General features: G+C 41.2%; 1 protein-coding gene across 1 annotated transcript in view; it reads right to left on the bottom strand.

Moving 5' to 3' along the window:
* Positions 1-4,588: 4,588 nt before the first annotated feature.
* The window catches only part of LOC132899051 (adhesion G-protein coupled receptor D2), a 144,010-nt gene continuing 128,567 nt past the window's right edge, over positions 4,589-20,031 (bottom strand). The window contains exon 24 of the mRNA XM_060940696.1: positions 4,589-4,735. Within this exon, the coding sequence (XP_060796679.1) occupies positions 4,589-4,735 (147 nt within the window). The remainder of the gene's footprint in view (positions 4,736-20,031) is intronic.

Genomic DNA, 20,031 nt, shown 5'->3' with positions numbered 1-20,031 from the left:
GGTTTTGTTTTCAAGTAGAGTTTTTATTTCGTCCTTGGTTGGTTCAGCAACACGCTCGCCATTTTGTTTTTCTCTACTCACGGTATATGAGTTGATATCCTTGTAGTAGAGTAGCCGATCAATCAGAGCACGCGATTGCTCATATCCAGTGAATGTGGTTTGAATAATCAATGTTATTCACTTCACCCCTCAGTGCTTTTAATGTTATCTCTGATCGGTGATATGGTTTCCCATGGTTTCTTCTCCTATGAGATAGTGGATGGTTTCTGACAGCAGGGATCGGATAATCTGATCAACAACATGCTGTATGGCCTGCATACATTTAAAATACAATATTTACATCTTTTACAACTTTGAGACTGAGATTGGACACACCACAAAAGTGTGCTGTAACAGAGGGGTGGTGGGATACATTACCACCCTGAAGTGGACTCTCTTATAAAGCATGGGCTGAAGTTGTTCCCTCACCAAGTTGTTCTCTTTTTTTCTCTCTCAAGTTTATAAGACAAAAAAATGCAGCAGCTTGTGATGTTTCTGAGAAACCGAGAAGCATAAACTCCCATCCTGAAGACTTTCCTGTGTCGGAAAATGTACACATTTCAACACACCGACACCCGAGACTCCAAAATAAATATCTCCTAACAGAAATGGTAATGTTTTCATTTGTTAAATAACAGCAATTCAAAAAAGAAAAAACATTTAAAATCAATCATAAATTACGCTGAACATTTGTGATCCAGATCCCTGTTGAAAGGGCTGTTACTATAGAAACAGTAACCTATTAGAACAAACTATATCTCATCTCATTAGCTCTAGCCGCTTTATCCTGTTCTACAGGGTCGCAGGCAAGCTGGAGCCTATCCCAGCTGACTACGGGCGAAAGGCGGGGTACACCCTGGACAAGTCGCCAGGTCATCACAAGGCTGACACATAGACACAGACAACCATTCACACTCACACGTACAGTCAATATAGAGTCACCAGTTAACCTAACCTGCATGTCTTTGGACTGTGGGGGAAACCGGAGCACCCGGAGGAAACCCACGCAGACACGGGGAGAACATGCAAACTCCGCACAGAAAGGCCCTCGCTGGCCACGGGGCTCGAACCCGGACCTTCTCGCTGTGAGGCAACGGTGCTAACCACTACACCACCGTGCCGCCCCAACAAAATATATTTTAAAATAAATTTATATTATAATAAGTTTGACATTAAAATATAAAGAACATATAAACAGTTATATGTTATATAACAGCTGGAACTACTGTCAGAGAGCATGCCTTCTGATTAGAGTATTTAACAGCGCAGTAGTGTTAAATTTTAATTTTAATTTTAAATTTTAAATTTTAATTAAGTGTGATTGGTGTCTCACACGATCGTATATGATAATCATTTGTCTCTGTGTCATGGCGTGCGACAGTCTGAGCCACGTCTTGCAGCAGAGAGTTTCATTACGCACTGCTGCTACACATCTGTCCCTCATATTTCAACAAAATACGATCGTGCATAAACATTTCCTCATTATACAGGGTGTTTCAAAAATTTTGATATTATTTCACAATCTAATAACTTTGCCAATTCTCCTTCAATTCAACTCAAATTTTAACAGCACATGTGGAAACAGGTCAAAATTTTATGTTTAAAGTTTTGTTTTATCTTTTTAGGTAGAGAAATGCCATTCACTGGAAAAGAAAAGGTGTTTTGTGTGTTAGAGTATGCATGAACACAGTCGAACAAGTCGAAAATTTGTAAAATTGTTCATGGAATCCACATACCTTTGAATTTCTCATTCAATTTTTGAGGAATAAATCTTATATTGCTCAGCATTGAGCTTGTCCAGTTTCATTTGCCTAGGTAGTTTCTGGGATATTTACATCTCAAATAATATCAATGTTTTTAAACACCCTATACATTTACATAGGAATGGATAACAAACAGGTACAAATGTGTACAATGCTTTTAATTAGAAAGAAACTGCACAAATCAAAATGGCTGACAATCAAACAAACTATTGTTTGGCAAATGTATTAATACAAAAACAAAATCAATCAACAACAACAATAATAGAAACACGTTTTTACACATTGGATGTTTTTATGATATTTTTGGAAAATTCATTCAGTAATATCAATAAAAATATAAATAAAAAAGGTACAGAGTAACAATTAAATAAGGAAAGACTTTTTTTTTAAGGCTTTTTTAATGATTTATGGGACAAGTGGCACGGTGTTGCAGGCAGAGGTTAGTACCGTCGCCTCACAGCAAGAAGGTTCTGGATTCGAGTCTCGTGGCTGAATGGGGCCTTTCTGTGTGCAGTTTGCATGTTCTCCCTCTCCCTGTGCTCCGGTTTCCTCCCAAAAGCATGCAGATTAGGTCAACTGGCTAATCTAAATTACCCACGAGTGTGAACAGTTGTTCACTTGCAAGTGTACTTGCAGTGAAAACCATATAAATACACACACCGATCAGCCATAACACTGAAACCACTGACAGGTGAAGTGAATAACATTGATTATCTCATTACAGTGGCACGTGTAAAGGAGTCGGATATATTAGGCAGCAAGAACAGTCGGTTCTTGAAGTTGATGTGTTGGAAGCAGGAAAAATGAGCAAGCGTAAGGATCGGAGTGACTTTGACAAATTGTGATGGCTAGATGACTGGGTCTGAGCATCTCCAAAATGGCACATCTTCTGGGGTGTTTGTGGTATGCAGTGGTTAGTACTGAACAAAAGTGGTCCAAGGATCCAAAGGACAACCGGTGAACCAGTGACAGGGTCATGAGTGTCAAAGGATTGTGCTACAGTAATTCTTCTGTGGGATTGGACCACATGGGCTAGCCTTCATGCCCCATGTGACTCAATGAGCCTTTGACACCCATGACCCTGTCACTGGTTCACCAGTTGTCCTTCCTTGGACCACTTTTGTTTGGTACTAACCACTGCACACCACAAACACCCCACAAGATGTGCCATTTTGGAGATGCTCAGACCCAGTCATCTAGCCATCACAATTTGTCAAAGTTGCTCAGATCCTTACGCTTGCCCATTTCTCCTGCTTCCAACACATCAACTTCAAGAACTGACTGTTCTCTTTCTTGCTGCCTAATATATCCCACCCATTGACCCGTGCCACTGTAATGAGATAATCAACGCACTTCACTTCACCTGTCAGTGGTTAATGCTATGGCTGATCGGTGTATATAAAAAACAGTAACATTTGTAAAACAAGTACAGTGGATATAAAAAGTTTACACACCCCTTCTCAAATTTGTAACAAATAAAGCTAAGTCATGTCATATAGTTTTCAACCTTTGATGTGATATAGCAACCAACAAAATTCAAAAGAAACAACAAATAGAAATGTTTTCAGAAAAAAATGAAAAGAAAGAATTATTTTACTGGGGGGGGGGGTCTACCAACCTGTTTTGGCAAAATTCCCCAAATCTACCAAACTGCAAGGGGATCTCCTGTGCACGGCCTTCTTCAAGTCACTCCACAAGTTTTTGACAGGATTTCAAGCTGGGATCTGACTGGGTTATTCCAAAATCTTCTGAAGTCATTCTTTTGTTAACTTGGAATTGGGCTTTTGGTGTTTATTGTTTCTTTATCTTCAGCTGTCTAACAGAGGTCTGCAGGTTTTGTGGTAAAACAGATTCATATTTGGATCCATCAATGATTCTCTCCATCTTGACTACAGCCCTGGTCCCAGCTGAAGAGAAGCATGATGCTGCCATCACCATGCTTCACCATGGGTATGGTGTTCTTTGAGTGATAAGCTGCCTTGTTTTTGTGCCAAACATAACTTTTCAAATTATGGCCAAAAGTTTCTACCTTGGTCTCATCAGCACATGTTGCCACATGATTTACAGTGGTGCTTGAAAGTTTGTGAACCCTTTAGAATTTTCTCTATTTCTGCATAATTATGACCTAAAACATCATCAGATTTTCACACAAGTCCTAAAAGTAGATAAAGAGAACCCAGGATGGCTTGCCATCATTGATGGAACAATGAATTCTGAATTATACCAGCAAATTCTAAAGGAAAATGTCAAGACATCTGTCCATGAACTGAATCTCAAGAGAAGGTGGGTCATGCAGCAAGACAACGACCCTAAGCACACAAGTCGTTCTACCAAAGAATGGTTAAAGAAGAATAAAGTTAATGTTTTGGAATGGCCAAGTCAAAGTCCTGACCTTAATCCAATGTTGTGGAAGGATCTGAAGCGAGCAGTTCATGTGAGGAAATCCACCAACATCCCAGAGTTGAAGCTGTTCTGTACGGAGGAATGGGCTAAAATTCCTCCAAGTCGGTGTGCAGGACTGATCAACAGTTACCGGAAACGTTTAGTTGCAGTTATTGCTGCACAAGGGGGTCACACCAGATACTGAAAGCAAAGGTTCACATACTTTTGCCACTCACAGATATGTAATATTGGATCATTTTCCGTGTGTGTGTGTGTGTGTGTGTGTGTAGAGAGAGAGAAGTGTATTAATACCCCAGAAACAATATTACTGTGTTTACTCTTATCGTCTTTTTTGTACACCGTGTTCAGGGAGATCATAAAACTAAACAAACAAGTTGCACAGTTTATTTGAGATATAAGTGATATAAGTGGGTTAAATCGCATTGCTGTGGAGATGAGTTTAATGCAGTGCACGAGTGCAGTTCTGTGCCCATGGGAACATGAAGATTGTTTGAATCTGCTTTTCCTTCTACAGATTGGACTCTGTTATCCTAAAACACAAACAGAAAAAACTTAGACATGAATGTGATGTCGTTAAATAAGGAACTGCTTCAAAAACTAATAATAATAATAATAATAATAGCTGTATGTATACACAGTGAACAATGAGCAATGAACAGGTAATAGTAATGCTGTACGAACGCTGTATACCGCTGGAGCTCATCAACAGGGACAAACACATCAGCCATTCAATAAATATTCATCTTCATCACGTCATCATTCACAAATCTGTATATTTTAAATCACACTGAAATAATTAGCTCTTTTGACTGACCAACAACTTTATAAAAATAAAAAAGTTATTTGATATATATATAAGCATTATATATTATACAGATCTGAGTGTTTTACTGAGAAATATACCACTTGTATTTTTCCTATGCACGCCATCCGGGACATGGAGAACCAAAACTGTGACATGAATCTCTATATGTCACTCGTGAGGAAATTGATGAATTGTTTTGATAAATTTGGGGACTTTTTGTTTGTGAATGTGTTGATATAATAAAAAGAAAATCATACATTGGCTTGAAGCTATGAAGTTTATCTTCTCGTGTTGAAAAATTTGCATTTTTCATACGAAATACATCACGGATCTGAGTGACATTTTTAAATAATATTGGCTGGCATTGAGTGGTATATCAGATACAGTATATTCCATTCAGCTAGCAGGATACTGAATGAGTCAAAGACAAGTAGCTGAATTAAATATATCTGATACACCATGAAAAAAAATCTAATATTATTATTATTATTATTATTATACACATTCCTTTCGGGTGTTCAACACATCTTTCTCATTCAAAATTCTCTCAAAATTTTCTGTATTTAACGAAGCAGACCTGGCAGCCATGTTTGTTTGCAAATTGTTCAGTTGCTCAAGAACGCAGAAGTTTTATATCTCGGACGTGTGACGTCATGTTGTCTTGACAACTATGCAATATCATAAACCATATTCAACACTCGTTCTCCATTGGCTAAAGTGACGTGATACATGTAGGATAAGCGATATGCGAACAATATTGCATGCTATCAAACCAAATAAATGAAACCTGCTAGAAGGAAATAGAACATGTTTTTATTCAATCGAAAAAGTGTCCTGTATGTATAATACAGGACACTGTATTATACATAGAGTGACTCCAATGACGTCACTCCCAGTGTTTTCCCGCTGATTAGATGTGCGTTGTCAAAGAGGCAAGCCAGTTCAAATTTAAAATTCTTTTGAATAACTTGACTATTTTTTGTTGTGGATGTGTCCATATGATACAAAGAACATTACATGGTGGCTTCTCATGTTGAAAATATTTTCACTCGTTCACTCACTCGTGAATATGTTCACCACTTCATATCTTCGTGAAACCATGTAATATCCTCTATATATTTCACCTTTCTAGATGTTTCAGTTGCATAATGTACTCACTGCCCCTTTTTTAGCTCCATAAGGTGGACAAAATGGGAACTGCACCAAGCACTAATTTCAGCCCATCAGGGCATGATTCATGAACATTTTCAGTGGAAGAGGAGCATCAGTTAATAACAGGGTTACCACGGTTTGTGTGTGTTTTTTTACACCAAAGATCTTGTTTTATAGCAAATAGTTGGAATTAAATCTATTAAATTTCCACAAAGAAAGGCAAAGCTGTATCAAACACAGCTGAGCTGACCATACGTTTTTGACAATATGTTCAGTGTGTGATTTGTTCACATTTCTTCACCCAGATAGATGTTTTGCTTCTTGTCCAATTAACCAACAATGTGAACAAATGTTTTAGTGAGGTTTTCTGTAATAAGTCTTTCAGCACAGCTTTGTATTCGAATTTGAGGTCTTTTCAAGTCAAGTCTATGTGTATAGCACTATTAACAATAAACATTGTTGCAAAGCAGCTTTACAGAATTTGAATGACTTAAAACATGAGCTAATTTTATCTCTAATCTATCCCCAATGAGCAAGCCTGTGGAGACTGTGACAAGGAAAAACTCCCTCAGACGACATGAGGAAGAAACCTCAAGAGGAACCAGATTCAAAAGGGAACCCATCCTCATTTGGGCAACAACAGACAACATGACTATAACATTAACAGTTTTAACATGAAGTCAGTTTCGTTGATGTTATAAACTCTTCATTGATGGAAACTTGAGTGCAAAACTGTTCATGACAACTGCAGTCCTAAAGTTAGCAAGTCAACTGTAGTCCTCAGCCATAAAAGCATTACTGTAAGTGTCCAGAGCGTCCTCCAGGTGTGACCTTCAACTGTCCACATGGGGCCGTCCTCCACAGGAGCAATGCGATGAGACTCCAACCAGACATAGGGCACCAGGATGGATCAGGCAGGTCTGAGGAGCAGAAGAGGTCAGCGTCTCGATCACAGGATTGACATGTAACTCAGAGGGACAGATTTATTTATTTATTTATTTATTTTGGGGGGGAGGGAGAAAGAGAGACAGAGAAAGAGAGACAGAGAGAGAAAGAGAGAGAGAGAGAGAGAGAACACAGGTTGTTAGGTATGCCCAATGCCACCTGAATAAGTAGGAACAGTATACATATTGCACTGAGTACAAGCAGGGACTCCGGCAACTAACTATGACAGCATAACTAAAAGGGGAGAGCCAGAAGGTAACACAGGCATGAGGGAGCCCCGGGACATAAAGCAGACATAAAGCATAAACCACTACACCATCAACAAACTCAAGTGAGCAAGCGAGTGGGGACTGACAGCATCCATACATCCCAATTTACCAAAACACTCTATGTCTGAGGACCCTCCAGATCTACACCTTTACCTCATAAACACCATTAACAAAAGGCTTGACTAAACAGATATGTTTTCAGCCTAGACTTAAACGCTGAGACTGTGTCTGATTCCCAAACACTACTTGGAAGGCTGTTCCATAACTGTGGGGCTTTGTAAGAAAAGGCTCTGCCCCCTGATGTAGCCTTCATTATACGAGGTACCAGCAGATAGTCTGCACCTTTTGATCTAAGTAGGCGTGGCGGGTCATAGAGGAGCAGAAGTTCACTCAGGTACTGTGGTGCGAGACCATTCAGTGCTTTAAAGGTCAATAGTAGTATTTTATAGTCAATACGAAATTTGATTGAGAACCAGTGCAGTGTGGATAAGACAGGCGTGATGTGGGCATATTTTCTAGTTCTAGTAAGGACTCTTGCTGCTGCATTTTGAACTAACTGGAGCTTGTTTATGCACTTACTGGAACATCCAGGCATTACAATAATCCAACTTGGAGGTAACGAAAGCATGAACTAGTTTTTCCGCGTCATTAAATTTCTTATCTTAGCAATATTTCTTTTGAAGGTGAAAATTGTTATAGTCTCACCATCACAAGTTTATTGTAATAAAAGTGTTAATTTTGTTCAAAATGTCAGATTTTATCCCAACACATTGTTGGTGTAAATATGCTATAGCTCTTTATACAGAATAAATGTATAAAACTTTGAAGCGAAGCATAAAAATAACAGCTAATTTGAGTGCATTTGATTGTTATGCTAAATGTTTCCTCAACATGCAAAAAAAAAACTTGCACGAGATTTGAAATGAACTACAGTGAAGGTCACTATCTTTCATTTACATGCATGTATTATGTATAAGCTTATCTCAAAAGAGGGACACCAAAAACACTGCTCGGTGTTTATCATTATTAATCATGATGAAAAAAAAAGGTGGGGGGATTTAAGTACGTGGTCCTCGCTCTCAGACATTCCATTAATTACTTGGACAATGGCAAAACTTTAGAAGCAGAATTTTCCATTTTAAAACCAGGACAAAGAGGAAAGAGAACGTGTATGTATTCAGCTCCTTCATGCTATACTGGCACTTAAATCCTACAAACCTTCCATAAAAAAGACTCAAGGTTATGTACGATTGAAAACCGCCACAAACAACCACTTCAGAAATCCATTTAGAATCAGCGCAGGAGCATCTAATTCAAACATGTTGTTCTGTTAAAAATGGCCACATTCTGTCTTCAAAAAATGTCTCCTTCTTCCCACTCATGTTGATTTGGCCTCTTTGTAAAAGCGATTAAACTCCCATTTTCTGAAGCAAAGACACTATTACAGGAAACCAGATGCTTACTTCACACAGGCAGTTCGACACGAAAAAAATAAATAAATAAAAATAAGAAATAAATGACCTTTTGTTGTCAGAAATGTTTGGCTGCTGGGATAATAATACACAAGCTTGCTCTGATGAGGAAGATGATGGAGCGCACTCCTCATGCAAAACGGTGTTTCTTTTCACATCAACGAACAGTCAAGATATTCAGATGAGAAACAGAGAATTCTATGATCCATTTTTTTCCCTTATTAACCAATGAACTTTCCTCCCGCAATCAAGCCGCCAAGGACCGATGGCCATTTTGCCACACTGAAACGTGAAACATAGTGATGCGCAATTATTCTGAAATAAAAAGAAACGTGCAAATACTTCAAGTTGCCTTTGGAGAAATTCAGCCCTTTCAAATGAGAGATGGGTATATCCAAGGTCAGAGCTTCATTGTGTCTCATCCAATTGAATCCAAATAGATTCAATGGTTGAGTGTTTCTTTGTTGGCTGACAATGGCAGCGCAGTCTTCAGACACCGCGTGTTTGATAAATCAGCTTTATAATGTCACTCAAGGTCACCTCAGGTGGCCTTGAGGGCCAAGTGTGTGTCTTCACCAGTGGGAATAAGATGTTCTGGCTCCCTTTATGATCACACAGGGTGAAATTTTACCCCACCACACACACACACACTATACAACACAAATACTCAAAGTACAGCAGAACACACAAATACTGGGAAGTCTATATGGACCCCCGTGAACATAGTGGACGTGTATCTGGAGTGTAAGCAGCATCTCCAGTGAAGGCAGACATCCTTGAATTGTGACCCACTGATGCAAAGCTCAGAGAGCAAACTGGAGTTCATGCAGAAGCAGAATCACAAATCACACAAAATAAAACAAGCAAATCACCCCAACACCCCTCACCTTCTGTTTCATATACACTGGTATGAAAACACCAGCCAGCTATTGAACTTCAGAGACTCAGACACTCTTGACAAGTTTTGAGGTTGAAGAAAAATCAGAAGGACACATTAGAAAGTGTTAAATCTTTTTAAATAGCACATTTACTAAGGAATGACAAGTATGCTGGCAGAATCCAAAAATGACTTTCACATTCATAGATGTTTCCCCCCCACAAGTACGGTATGTACAATTTCTATCAAGGTTAATGAGGAGCTGAATTTGGACTTGGTGCTGTCCTTGATTTATTCTTTTTGTTAAACTAATCCACTAAAGCGTGTCTTTATCCACCGTCAGGTACCTCAAACACATCTCTTCAACCAGGCATTTCTCACACACTTAACAGAGGACAATGACAGAAAGACAAGGCAATTTGAGGATCTCTCAAAGGATTTAAAAAAAGCCGACTAGCAGCAGAAGATGAGAAGAAGTTTCTTGCTTCTTTTATTTTTTTTTTAAGTGTCAAGAAAAACGCTTGGCACTTTCTCCTTGTCTTTTTTCTTTGATAAACAGCTGTTCATAAACACCAGATAGGAAATAAGTGCTTATTTAGTCTGCCAGTAGCTCCTTGGAGACTGTGCGGCGATGGCATCCCAACTGCAGCTACTTGATATCAGAGGCCTGTGTGAGCCAAGTGAACATGACACACTCAGGGAAAAAAAAAAAGAGCCACATCACATGGGCTGGAGCTCTGGACCATCAAAGGGAATAGGAATAGAGCTCCAGGGACCTGCATCTGTTCCAGCATACTGAGGCTGGATCTCATCACCTGCTGAGAGAACAGTCCAAGCCTGTCAAGCTGTCATTGACCTGTGGCAGGCTTGGCCACCCCCTCCTGACACTGATTTGCTTGAGAGTGTGCATGTAATGTGTGTGTACTTGACAGGAGGTCTCACGTCTTTGCTTTGTAGCATGTGAATTGTGTGAGTGTTAAGGATAAGTGATTGGCTGCTACAGTGTTCAGTGATGACGACTTGAAACGACTGCACCAGCAATTAGTCTGTATGAGGAGACTTGAACAATGACTCACACTTGCTGAGTGAAAAGTGCAACAGGATAATCTCACTAGAGACCTGGTCTGATTTACAATTATTCCATGAAATCGAGTCGTACATGAGCTGATAGTTGACGAGGCGCGTAGCACCTATGTGCAATGGAATCGACCCCTACAGTCTGGGAAAAAACAGTCTCGAAAACTACCCTCCAGTCGAGTTCCCCGACATCTCTAACTATCTGGTGTTGCAGACATCCTTCTACACCGCAAAACAGATGAAAGTGTGGAAGAGTATGGAGGCTTACAACTTTTTTGTATGTGGCTGGGTAAAGGACCTCGGGATCAAGTCACTGTCAAATGAATCCTGTATTGTTTTTGCCTGTGTAAGTATGTTTGGTTTTATTAAGCTTTTTGTTCATGTCTTTACAACGAAGCGCTGCAAGTTGAAGTGTAAACACAACAGGACGCTTGATTCTCACTTGTGTTGGCTCTTATATCTCAGGTAAATCATTCACAAAGATTATCAGAAACCCCTTTAAAGACCTGGATCTTAGGTGGGGTTTACATTAGACCGTATCAGCGGATCATCAGATTAACGTTTTTAAAACGATTAGCGTGCAAACAGCAACACCAATACACGATTCGCGTGCACACAGCAACACCAATACACGGATATGCTCGGCTCCGCAGGCATCCTGCGCTCCAAATCACTCCGCCCTGAACAGCGAGTGCCCTCTGGAGGGTGCGCACTCCGGCCCTGTGCAGCTCACAGAGCGCACGAGTATAGCGCACGAGCAGTGATTCGGGACTGAGCCGCTGTGTGTGTGATCCCAGTGCATATCACTTACCACTTGCAAGTGGAAGGATGGCAAGCCTAAAGACAATCATAACTACACAATGGGCAGTATTTGCATCAGTATTTGCAGTATTTTCATACTTTTATACTCTTTAATGAAAGGTGATACAAGGTGGAAGTCCGCGCCGTTTTTCAGCAGTCGCGTCACATGACCAACGCCAGCGAATCAGGAAGGTGGATGTCACAGTGATGTTGTCCAATGACGATGCCAGCTAGAGCTCAGCACAGCGTATCCTCAATTGCCGCTTTTCCACTACAAACGCAGCTGAGCCGTGCCGTGCTGAGTCGAGCTGAGCGGGGCTGTTGGGGTTGCATTTCGACTACAACCGCGCTGAACCGTGCTGGCTGGAAGTGGGTGGACACATTGGGTGGAGTTAGCGAAAGTGGGTGGACGTCACGTGATGTCGTTAAGCAGCGCAAACAGTGACATCAGTGAGCTTTTAAGTGGTAGTCTCACGACCCGAATAGTAAACAATAAACATGGAGGACATGGAGTCGTTAGTGTTGCTGGTCTTGGTGCTGTGGCTTGTTGTCACCGACAATGCCAACGGATACTGGCAAGAGCATATAGATGAGGCGAGGCGCATAAGGCTTCAGAAATTCTCGTAATTCGTAATTATTCTTCTTCCGGGTTTACGGTGTTTACAGATCCCAGCGTGCTCGCGGGGCGTGTGTGGGCGTGTGAGGACACTCCTCCTCACCAATCAGTGCACAGGGGAGTGTCTCCTCATGCCCCCAGCCTCACTCGGCTCGGTTTGGCTCGCTTCAGCCCCACTCCAAAACGGTGCGAGTTTTAGGGGCTAAGCAGGGCTGAAGCGAGCCGAGTCGTGCTGTTTTTTGGTAGTCGAAACGCGAGCCGTGTCGGGCTGAAGTGAGCTGAAGCGAGCTGAAGTGAGCTGATAAAGGGTAGTGGAAAAGGGCCAAATGTTTACACAGCACCGGACCAGACACGATCTAGATTGAATACGTGGACCCTGGCGGATTCCCGTTTCCCGGCGTTTCCAGGCGTTTTAATGTAAACGGACAGTGCATCCGCGAAGAAAACGAGACAGATACGGTCTAATGCAAACTTGGCCTTAGTTAAACAAGATGGAGAAGTGATCACAGCGTATTGTAACTGTATGGCTGGGTAAGAATTTTGTCGCGACCTTCATGCATATGGACTTTGTGAGGAGTAAACAAACAAACAGCTGGGGACTTTAGCGCTTCGTGATTTAAAAAAGTACCATAAAATAACGGCACCTAGCAAGAAAAGTACTTGGGAAACACTAAGGACAGAGCTGAGAGGGAGATGCAAACCTTTCACCAAGTGATCACTACAAACTCGAGCATGCTTCGACTCAGCTCCCTTCAATTTCAGTGAGAGGTTCAAAAGCCACCTTTCTCAACATCTTTTTGTGAAATCCTGTGTTTGTTCACCCTTTATTATTAGTTCACGGGGAACCCTGAAGAAACCTTTATCAGTTTGACGGTTTGAGCGATTCGAACGACCTAAAACAACGCAAGCGTAAGGCATTTTTCATGCGAGCAATGCACCTTCTCTGTACAAACGCTTTGTCAACTGAGCTTTGGTAGACCACCAGCTAAAGTTTTGAATAACTAATGAGGCGGATGTGACGTCACGTGAAACCCAACAATATGAGCCGATATCCTAGTAGTAGAGCGTGCGATTGCTCATATCCAGTGAATGTGGATAGAATAATTTATCTATAAAAGTTTGCGCTAGTTGTTATAGAGGGTGATGTTACTATTTTGCACAACACAGTGCACACTTCTTTCTCAACAGAGTAAATAGGGAACCAGTCAGACTTGTAGTACTCGAGTCCAACTCGTGACCTAATTTTAAGGACTCGTGACTTGACTTGGACTTGAGCACTGATGACTCTGACTCATGCATGAACTGCATTCGGACTCGTAAATTGGAGATGAGAACTCGGATTTTTACCATCAAATACTTTTATTCCATATTTTGTTGCTTTTTTAAAATATATTTTGTTGTTTTGTTTTTGAGTAGAGTTTTTATTTCATCCTTGGTTGGTTCAGTAACACGCTCTGCCATTTTGTTTTTCTCTACTCACAGTATATGAGCCGATATCCTAGTAGTAGAGTAGCCAATCAGAGCATGCGACTGCTCATATCCAGTGAATGTGAATATAATAATAACATATAGTAGTATGGACCAATCATTCAGAGACACAATTTTATCCAAGATGTATCTTAAATCTATTTATCCTCTCACTCTAATGACTGGTGCTTTCTGCAGAATAGTCATTTGTCCTACACTCTTCCCCAGCAAAACATGTCTCCAAAACATATCTTTTGTTTTTCCAAAACCATAACCCCAGTCTTCCAACTTATCTAGGTCCATCTATTATCAAAGACAGCAAAAGCCATGACTGATATGATGCAGTTTTGCACCTTATAATGATGAAGCCTGAAGTTAAGGAAGCAAATTCTGATCCATAAATGCAAGACATAGAAAGAGCAACAGCACAAGTCTGCAGCTATGGTACAGCAAGTGAATTAGATCAATACTTTTTCACAGACAGAAAGAGACTACCTTCTTCAATGTGGAAAAAAATGCTTCTGGCAATATGGAGAGTAAGCTAGCAAGACTGAGAGAAAAGTTTTGCCCAGACTAAACACAATCTAGTGCACGCATTCACTTTTCAAGCTCTGATCAAACATTGCCACCATTTGGCAAGGAAAAGTTCCACTTTTAATACAGAAAGACTGTTGTGCAGCAATTAAGGTAATGCATCATGTAATTATCTGTTATTCTATCAAGCATGCTTTACTGTGGTGTAGTGGGCAGCAATGCTGCCTCACAGCTCCAAGGTTTCTCATTCGATTTGTGGACATTCGAAATTCAGCCCTTTAAAATGAGATACGGGTATTTGTGCAGATGGTTCGATCTGTGTCTGTGGTGAGTTTCTGTGCTCCCTTTGTCCATGCAAATATGCTCTGGGTTCTCCCATTTTTTTCCCATTTCCCATGCTGGGAGGTGGATTGGCTACTCTAAATTACTGCTAGGTGTCAATGGTGTGTCTATGTGATTCCATGCAACTGACCGGCTTCCCATTCAAATCAATTGTGACCGCAACAGTAACAAAAATATAGTCATAGTATAAAATTTATTGAACTTAAAACCACTTTAAGCACTTCATATTTATCTTCAGTGCAGAAAGCACATGGACAGATAAGAAAGCATATGCCTCCTCTATTATAAAGAAATATGACATTTACAGTGAATATAAAAAGCTTAAAAGTGTCAAATCCATCCTTCTTCATCAGAACTGGCACCATATGATGATCTACAGGGAGCTGGCTGAAGGAACCCATCCCAGCAGTGCACCAAAGAAACGCTGGAAGGACTTCCTCAAAAAAAATCCATGAAGTCTTGTAACATCCCTTCTGGAGATCTCGAAATCCTTGCTGCTGATCATACCCCATGGAGACGGACTGTCGCTTAGGGGGTCTGTCATTTCAAGTGAAAGAGAACAAGGATTCGTGAGGAATAATGAACAGTAAGACATGGGCGGTAACTCAATTGAGCTATTTCCCTTGTCTACACTGTCCCCAGATCTGTAGATCCCACATTGGCCTTCATTCCCACATCAGGGCACATGGGAGAAGGAAAGAACCTGGGGATGGATGAGGAACTGAACATCACCGTCAAGCCAATGGACAACCAGGAGGAGGAGGAAAAAGCTTATCCACCCCTGTTAACACTGCAGGGTTTTTTGTGATTTAAACAAGGCAGCTTATCACCCAAAGAACATCATACCCACGGTGAAGTATGGTGGTGGCAGCATCATGCTTCTCTTCAGCTGGGACTGGGGCTCTATTCAAGATGGAGGGAATCACGGATTGATCCAAAGAAGAAGAAGCCTTTATTTATCACTCACACACTCAAGCACAGTGAAATTCGTCCTCTGCATTTAACCCATCTGAAGCAGTGAACACACATACCCAGAGCAGTGGGCAGCTATGCCACAGTGCCCAGGGAGCAGTTGTGGGTTAGGTGTCCTGCTCAAGGGCACCTCAGCCTAAGGCCGCCCCATGTTTACCTCACCGCATGTCTTTGGACTGTGGGGGGAACCAGAGCACCCAGAGAAAACCTACATAGACACAGGGAGAACATGCAAACTCCACACAGAAAGTCCCACCTTGACCACTGGGCTCGAACCCAGCACCTTCTTGCTGCAAGGCGACAGTGCTAACCACTACACCACCATGCCGCCCCTTTTTTTTTTGCAGGTTTTGTGGTAAAACCAACCTGTTTTACCACAAAACCTGCAGACCTCTGTTAGACAGCTGAAGATGAAGAAACAGTAATGACCCAAAGCTCAAATCCAAGTTAACAAAGGAATGGCTTCAGAAGATCAACATCTTGGAATGATCCAGTCAAATGCTATCAAAAACCTGTGGAATGACTTGAAGAGGGCTGCATCTTGGTTTACTTTACTTACTTTTACATCACAATCACAAACGCATCATGGATCTATTTTTTTTTTTAAGAATCCCTTCAGACATGACTTTCTTGTAAAATAATGTATATGTTTGAGCTTTTTGTACAGAATCAAGTCAAGTCAAAGTTCCTTCAACGCAAGGATCTGGTCTTCCCAGGTAGTCTCCTGTCCCAGTACTAACCAGCACTTTGAAGTGTATGGGTGCAGCGCTGAGCTCCGTTTCAACAGCCCTCAGCCTCTTGCCTATACAGCTAGGGTGATAGTGAGGGGCTAGTCCTCTGGTAACCGCGAGAGTTTGACTTCCCTACTCAAATCAGCATGCCTTGCCAGATGGTCTTTGGAATGACCCGACCGCGAGTAGAACTCACAATCTCCCAAGTGTCGAGAGGTGGACACTCTAACCACTAGGCCAGCTTGTGGTCTTTGTACAGAATACAGAAGCCTACATTTACAAAACAAATGGATGCAAAGTACAGCCCTTGTGCCCTGTAGATGGGGGTGGGGACATCCTGGAGGAGACCACTTCCATCAGGATAGAAATGTTTCATGACAGGGTAAAGTTGATCAGTTAGAAGAACTGCAGTGACTCTTCCCTTGAAGGAGACAAATGGAACCATACCATGATGCAAAATGCTTTACACACATCACAACAGAACAGGGGTCAAGCGTTTAGGGCTCTAGGTGTAAGCCACACATACACATACCTGGAATATGGTGATGAATGACCATATCACCCCCCCCACACACACACACCACCACCACCACCACCTGTAGAGCCATGCCTGTGGTTGTACAGTGGTTGTGGCTGCAACGGTTGTGGTTGTGGCTGCAACGGTTTGATTACTTACTGCATAGACAAGAGGTTCATCATGTGCACTGAGATGCTTTTCTGCTCACCATGGATGTAAAGAGTAGTTATTTGAGTTACCGTATTTGAGTCAGTTTAAACCAGTCTTGCCATTTTTATCTCACTTCTCTCATCAACAAGGCATTTCTGCCCAGTACTACCACTCTGTGGATGTCTTTGTTTTGGCAACTCCATACATTTCACGTGTTAAGTCAATCAGAGTATCTACTGTATTTCCATAAAAGGTCATTTCAAAGTAATAGCTAAGACACAGATTTACTTCTGCTTTTATTTTAGATGACCAGATTTTCAATGGGTCAGACTTTTTTAGTATTTGTTGGCATTACCTTTTAAAAGCTTGAACTTGAATGAAATGATTGCGGTGACCTTCCAGAACTGGTGGAACTTAGTCATGGGTTGTGGGCCTCCTTGTTCAGACATGCATTTTAAGTTCAGTCCACAAATTTTCTATGGGATTCAGATGGGACTTTGTCATCTTTAAGCCATTTTGGTACAACTTTGGAGGTCTGCTTAGGATCATTGTCCTGCTGGAAGTCCCAATGGTGACCAAGTTTTAACTTTCCGGCTGATGTCTTGAGGTTTTGCTTCAGCATTTCTAGATAATCCTCCATCCATGATGCCATCTGGAATGCATCAGGCCCTTTCCCAATGAAGCATCTCTACAACATGATGCTGCCACCCCTGTGTTTCACAGTTGTGATGGTGTTCTTTGTATTCACAGCCTCACCATATAGTGCTGATCATTATGGCCAAGCAATTTAATATTTGTTTCATCTGACCAGAGAACATGCCTCCAAAAGGCTGGTGATTACCTGTAATCTTCAGTCTGGCTTTTTTATGCTGGTCTTGGAATCAGGGCTTCATATTTGTGTGACAGCCTTTCAGGCCATGGCAATGTAGGACTCTGTAAATGGTGGATTTATGTACTTTGGTACCTGATACCCCAAAACCTTCACCAGTCATTTGTTGCTTGGTTTAACTTGGGGTTCAGTTAAACCTTTTGGACCAAAGTTCATTCATCCCTAGGAGTTAGTTTGTGTCTCTTTGGTGGTCCACAATGTTTTCTGAGGGCATGGCTGAGTTGATTGGATTTTACTATGGTATCAGTTGCAAAAAGGTGCGGCACTTTAATGGTTGGCACATAGGCACTCCCAAATAACTTCTAATTATGATTTGGTCACTGAGAAGCTTCTAAAAGTCATTGACCAACTGGAATTCTGATATAGTGAATTAAAGCAAAAATAAAAGTCAGTAATCTTTTTTTGTTTTTCAAATGACCTCTGATGGTAACAGGAAATCTGTGGAGAATAAAACTGAGATTGAATATCTTTGTAGGTGTCTGTAAACTTTTAGCCTCAAGCCACTGCTCCACATACCTCATGCAGATTGTGCTTTGGGTACAGCAATATATTCCGGTTTCAATTTGATGTATTTATATAGCGCTTTGAACAATGGATATTGTTACAAAGCAACTTTACAAAAAGCGAGACATAGATTTAAATTTGCCCCTAATAAGCGAGCCAGAGGTGACAGTGGCAAGGAGAAACTGCCTGAGATGACATGATGAAGAAACCTTGAAAGGAACCAGACTCAAAAGAACCCATCCTCATCTTGGTGACACCAGATTATGAGTCATTACTCATCCACAGCTGTATAGTATAGAGTCACACAGTGCTATGAGTGTTGAAAGGATCCTGAGAACAGGCACCAAGGTCATTTTTATTTCCATTCAAATTTTAACTTTATGTCTATAATATCAAAGTGAAGTTATCCACTGTTTCATGATTGGGATGAGCAAGTGCAGACAGCAGTATATCTGTGGGGCTTGCCACAAAAATTACAACCCCGATTCCAAAAAAGTTGGGACAAAGTACAAATTGTAAATAAAAACGGAATGCAATAATTTACAAATCTCAAAAACTGATATTGTATTCACAATAGAACATAGACAACATATCAAAAGTTGAAAGTGAGACATTTTGAAATTTCATGCCAAATATTGGCTCATTTGAAATTTCATGACTGCAACACATCTCAAAAAAGTTGGGACAGGGGCAATAAGAGGCTGGAAAAGTTAAAGGTACAAAAAAGGAACAGCTGGAGGACCAAATTGCAACTCATTAGGTCAACTGGCAATAGGTCATTAACATGACTGGGTATAAAAAGAGCATCTTGGAGTGGCAGTGGCTCTCAGAAGTAAAGATGGGAAGAGGATCACCAATCCCCCTAATTCTGCGCCGACAAATAGTGGAGCAATATCAGAAAGGAGTTCGACAGTGTAAAATTGCAAAGAGTTTGAGCATATCATCATCTACAGTGCATAATATCATCAAAAGATTCAGAGAATCTGGAAGAATCTGTGTGCGTAAGGGTCAAGGCCGGAAAACCATACTGAGTGCCCGTGATCTTCGGGCCCTTAGATGGCACTGCATCACATACAGGCATGCTTCTGTTTTGGAAATCACAAAATGGGCTCAGGAATATTTCCAGAGAACGTTATCTGTGAACACAATTCACCGTGCCATCCACCGTTGCCAGCTAAAACTCTATAGTTCAAATAAGAAGCCGTATCTAAACATGATCCAGAAGCGCAGACGTCTTCTCTGGGCCAAGGCTCATTTAAAATGGACTGTGGCAAAGTGGAAAACTGTTCTGTGGTCAGACGAATCAAAATTTGAAGTTCTTTATGGAAATCAGGGACGCCGTGTCATTCGGATTAAAGAGGAGAAGGACGACCCAAGTTGTTATCAGCGCTCAGTTCAGAAGCCTGCATCTCTGATGGTATGGGGTTGCGTGTGGCATGGGCAGCTTACACATCTGGAAAGACATCATCAATGCTGAAAGGTATATCCAGGTTCTAGAGCAACATATGCTCCCATCCAGACGACATCTCTTTCAGGGAAGACCTTGCATTTTCCAACATTACAATGCCAAACCACATATTGCATCAATTACAGCATCATGGCTGTGTAGAAGAAGGGTCCGGGTACTGAACTGGCCAGCCTGCAGTCCAGATCTTTCACCCATAGAAAACATTTGGCGCATCATTAACGGAAGATACGACAAAAAA

This window comes from Neoarius graeffei, chromosome 15, assembly GCF_027579695.1.
Source record: "Neoarius graeffei isolate fNeoGra1 chromosome 15, fNeoGra1.pri, whole genome shotgun sequence".
In the NCBI taxonomy this organism is placed as follows: domain Eukaryota; kingdom Metazoa; phylum Chordata; class Actinopteri; order Siluriformes; family Ariidae; genus Neoarius; species Neoarius graeffei.
This window is presented reverse-complemented; position numbering and strand designations above follow the sequence as displayed.